Source organism: Triticum dicoccoides, chromosome 1A (genome assembly GCF_002162155.2).
Source record: "Triticum dicoccoides isolate Atlit2015 ecotype Zavitan chromosome 1A, WEW_v2.0, whole genome shotgun sequence".
NCBI lineage: Eukaryota > Viridiplantae > Streptophyta > Magnoliopsida > Poales > Poaceae > Triticum > Triticum dicoccoides.
The window spans coordinates 275,852,953-275,856,337 of record NC_041380.1 but is presented as its reverse complement, the minus strand read 5'-3'; the positions used below and the strand labels follow the sequence as shown (position 1 = coordinate 275,856,337).

The following is a 3,385-nucleotide window of genomic DNA, read 5'->3' as shown; positions in this document are numbered from 1 at the left end:
CCCCCAACACACACATTTGGGACTGGACATGGGATATCGTACTGCCCGGGCTGAAATGGTGGAGCCTGTTGAATGGCATTTTTTGTCCGGACCGGACAAATAGGGGCGGAATGGGGGAGCCTGTTGGAGATGCGCTTATAGTTTTCTTGTGAGTTGTGAAGCCTTCACATGAAATGCCGAGTAGAAATGCAGAATGAAATATGTGGGTTATATACTTCCACCTTTGTTGCTCATTCTAGAACCTTTATACCACAAATACTTTTTAGCATTGCTGTCTATATACATTTTCTTACCGTAGCTTCCGGCATTTGATTTTGACTAAATAAAAGGCTATCAGAGCATTTCTGCTCCACAGTTAGGTTGTATGGAGTATTTCTTGGCGATATCCGAATGACACTTTCATTTCAGCAGCTGTCCTTTTATAACCAATATTTACCAAATGCTAATACATTCAACCTTTTAGATTATTACCGTGTTATGAGTCAACAGAATTATATTATCTAGCTAATGATTAAATAGATGTGCCATATCCCTCTATTCTGAACATGTGATTGTTCGGCTGGTGCCTGGGGACTCCGTGAGCTGCTCCTAAGGTCGCTCACCCCAGACACTTAGTCCTTCTCCTGGGCGAGCTGGTCATGTATATTTGTGTCTGTGTAACAATCCTTTACTAGCTTATTTCAGTGTGTGTGGGTGTGGCGTGTGTGTTTGAGGCGAGGGTCTTTATGCCCTCTCCTCTGTACATTTCCTTCAACTTAATGAAATAACAGGCAGCTCTCCTGCTTGTTCTATTATTTACTTTGCTATTGTTGTCAAATGCCTTCCAGTTGCCTCAAAGTGCTGCCCGCAAGATCCTGTCAGCAGCGCCACCAGCAGAATCTAATTCATTCCGCGTTGACTTCCGGTTTTCACATGTTCACTACCTTAATAACTTGGAGGAAGATGCCTTGTATAAAAGGTGGCGAAGCAACCTCAATGAGGTCTGTTCACTTATCTTTTATCAACATATTGAACGGAGATTGTCATTTGACCGTTGCTTCTGTGGCAAGTCAAATGAGGAACTTGAATTCAAATATATTATTTTCATGCTTTAGGGGCATAAGGGAATTGCATGTATGTCTTTAAATCTTGCCCATAAGATATCTTAAACAGCAGTATCGCCATGGTTTCACTTATCGTCAATTTTTTCTAGCATGGTTGCTATTGGTTTGTTGCAATGCTGTTACGTTTTTTAGTTTTCTCTATCATCTATGGAAAAGTTCATTGACTATCTCTGTTGGGGTTCTAACTGTAAGTAGTTTATGCAATACACCATTTATTTGGCTGTTCCTCCCCATACCCTGGTTAAATTGTATCACATAACTACTTGCAATCTTTAATGATTATCTCTTCTTTTTTTACTTCTTTCTTTGTAGCTATTGATGCCAGTGTACCCTGGTCAGATGCGTTACATCCGTAAAAATTTGTTCCATGCTGTGTATGTGTTCGATCCAGCTTCAGCCTGTGGTGCAGAGGCTAGTCTCTTTCTTACCTTTTCTCTTAGTACGCATTTGTTTTTCACACACTCTTTATGCTGTGCTCATTTATTGGCTTGGTATTTCCATTTCACTTGAAACTTTACAGACCATTGACACAATCCTGTCTCTGCACCAAGATAGTGTCCCTGTAAGGTTTGGTATCATAATGTACTCTTCTAGACTCATAAATGTTATTGAAGAAAATGATGGATCCAAGAGCGATGAAGACACTTCCACTTTGGTAATCATGTTTTCTGTATTTCATTACTGTGATTTGTTGGGAGCTCTTTGCTTGGATGTATACAACAGCAAATTGGTTTTACATCATTGCTACCTATGTCTGGGACAATTTCTACCTCTCTTTTTCTAGCCCTTGTCATTACTAGTGCTTTTTGGGTACATGAAATAATAGAAGCACATAATTACACTCGATTGCATATTATCATCATGATGTCCAGCTTTTTCACAGCAAGGATTTGTATCATAATACTATATATTAAAGCAACATTAATATGGTCTTCCAGCTTCACATAGGTTCCTTTCTTACACTTGTAGGGTGATACTAGTGTAAACTTGATATTTGGGATAACTACCTTGCAGAGGATGGCTACACACCCTCATAGAATGAGGAGATAAACTAAACTGGGATGATGAAATTTAGATGGGATATGGATAATTCTTTTTGCTTGATCTTGTAAGTTGCCATAGCCATTATAGGCATGCTTGATTTATCCCTTAGGACTGAACTTGATCTCACTCAAAACTCTCAAGCATAACTTTGTAACCAACTAATAACCTATCCCTTTAACCATCTAATCAACTAACTAATCTATCCCATTTCCGTGCATGCTATTTTCACATGTGCAGCACATGGCACATGCTGGACTTAGCACGTAACTAGAAAGGAAGAACATTGGGCCAGTGTAAAACTTATTAATCTATGTTATATTCCTGTGACACAATTCTCTAAAACTTACACTGGATTATGACTACTTAATTGCATAGCGTCATTATTCCTGTGACATAATTCTCTAAAACTTGCTCTCCTATCCATTCATACCGCGCCCCCAACTAATGTATTTTCTTTTGTACAGATAATGAGGCTTTTCTTGTACATCAAGGAGACATACTCGACACAATTGGCATTCCAATTCCTAAGCGATGTGAGTTAGCTCACCAAATTTGAATCAGTTATAAGCTTAACGATTCTAGCCTGTCTGCTGATAATCTTTTGCGTTGCTGGGTTATGTGCATTTTTATTATTCGCAGCGCTGCTATCTGTTAGACGCGTGTATATTAGCTGTGTGATCACCATTGTATAAGGGGTTTCTTGCATACATGCCTTGTGTCATTTATACATTTTGGTCTAGAGCCACATAATGGATGAAAATGCTATTCATAAGTTATAACATGGTATTGTAGAAATGTAGAATTGCATGCACCAACCAGTTCACCCAAAAGTTCAAGCTGATGGTAAAAGGTGGGCACTGCGCTTATACTTCAACACCCCCTCTCATGTGTGGCTATGTCAGGTCTAAACGCGGGTTCCAGCCAGTTCACCCAAAAGCTCAGGCTGAATAACTGATGGGAAAAAGCGGGCAATGTACTTATCCTTCAACAGGTATAAGAGGGAAACTAGGGCTTTCTCCTGCCCTAAGGTTTCCTGATGGCAGCCACGGATGCTCCTCCCACCACCATCATCATTACACTTGCGCCGCTTGTTTTTTTGGCCACTACCATCAGATCGATCTCCGCCGTCTTCATTGTTTTAGCCTCGCCAATCTCTGCTGGCTTTGTCTGGCCAGGCTCATCCCCAGCTGGTGCTCTCCCCAACACCATTGTCCTCTCATCCTGCAGAGCTCCCCCCC

General features: G+C 40.6%; 1 protein-coding gene across 3 annotated transcripts in view; it reads left to right on the top strand.

The window, feature by feature from the left end:
* Positions 1-3,385, top strand: part of LOC119268820 (UDP-glucose:glycoprotein glucosyltransferase-like) — a 22,275-nt gene that overhangs the window by 7,158 nt on the left and 11,732 nt on the right. For all 3 annotated transcript variants that reach the window (XM_037550544.1, XM_037550536.1, XM_037550530.1), the window contains exons 10-13: positions 828-980; positions 1,416-1,514; positions 1,624-1,758; positions 2,612-2,680. In XM_037550544.1, the coding sequence (XP_037406441.1) occupies positions 828-980; positions 1,416-1,514; positions 1,624-1,758; positions 2,612-2,680 (456 nt within the window). The remainder of the gene's footprint in view (positions 1-827; positions 981-1,415; positions 1,515-1,623; positions 1,759-2,611; positions 2,681-3,385) is intronic.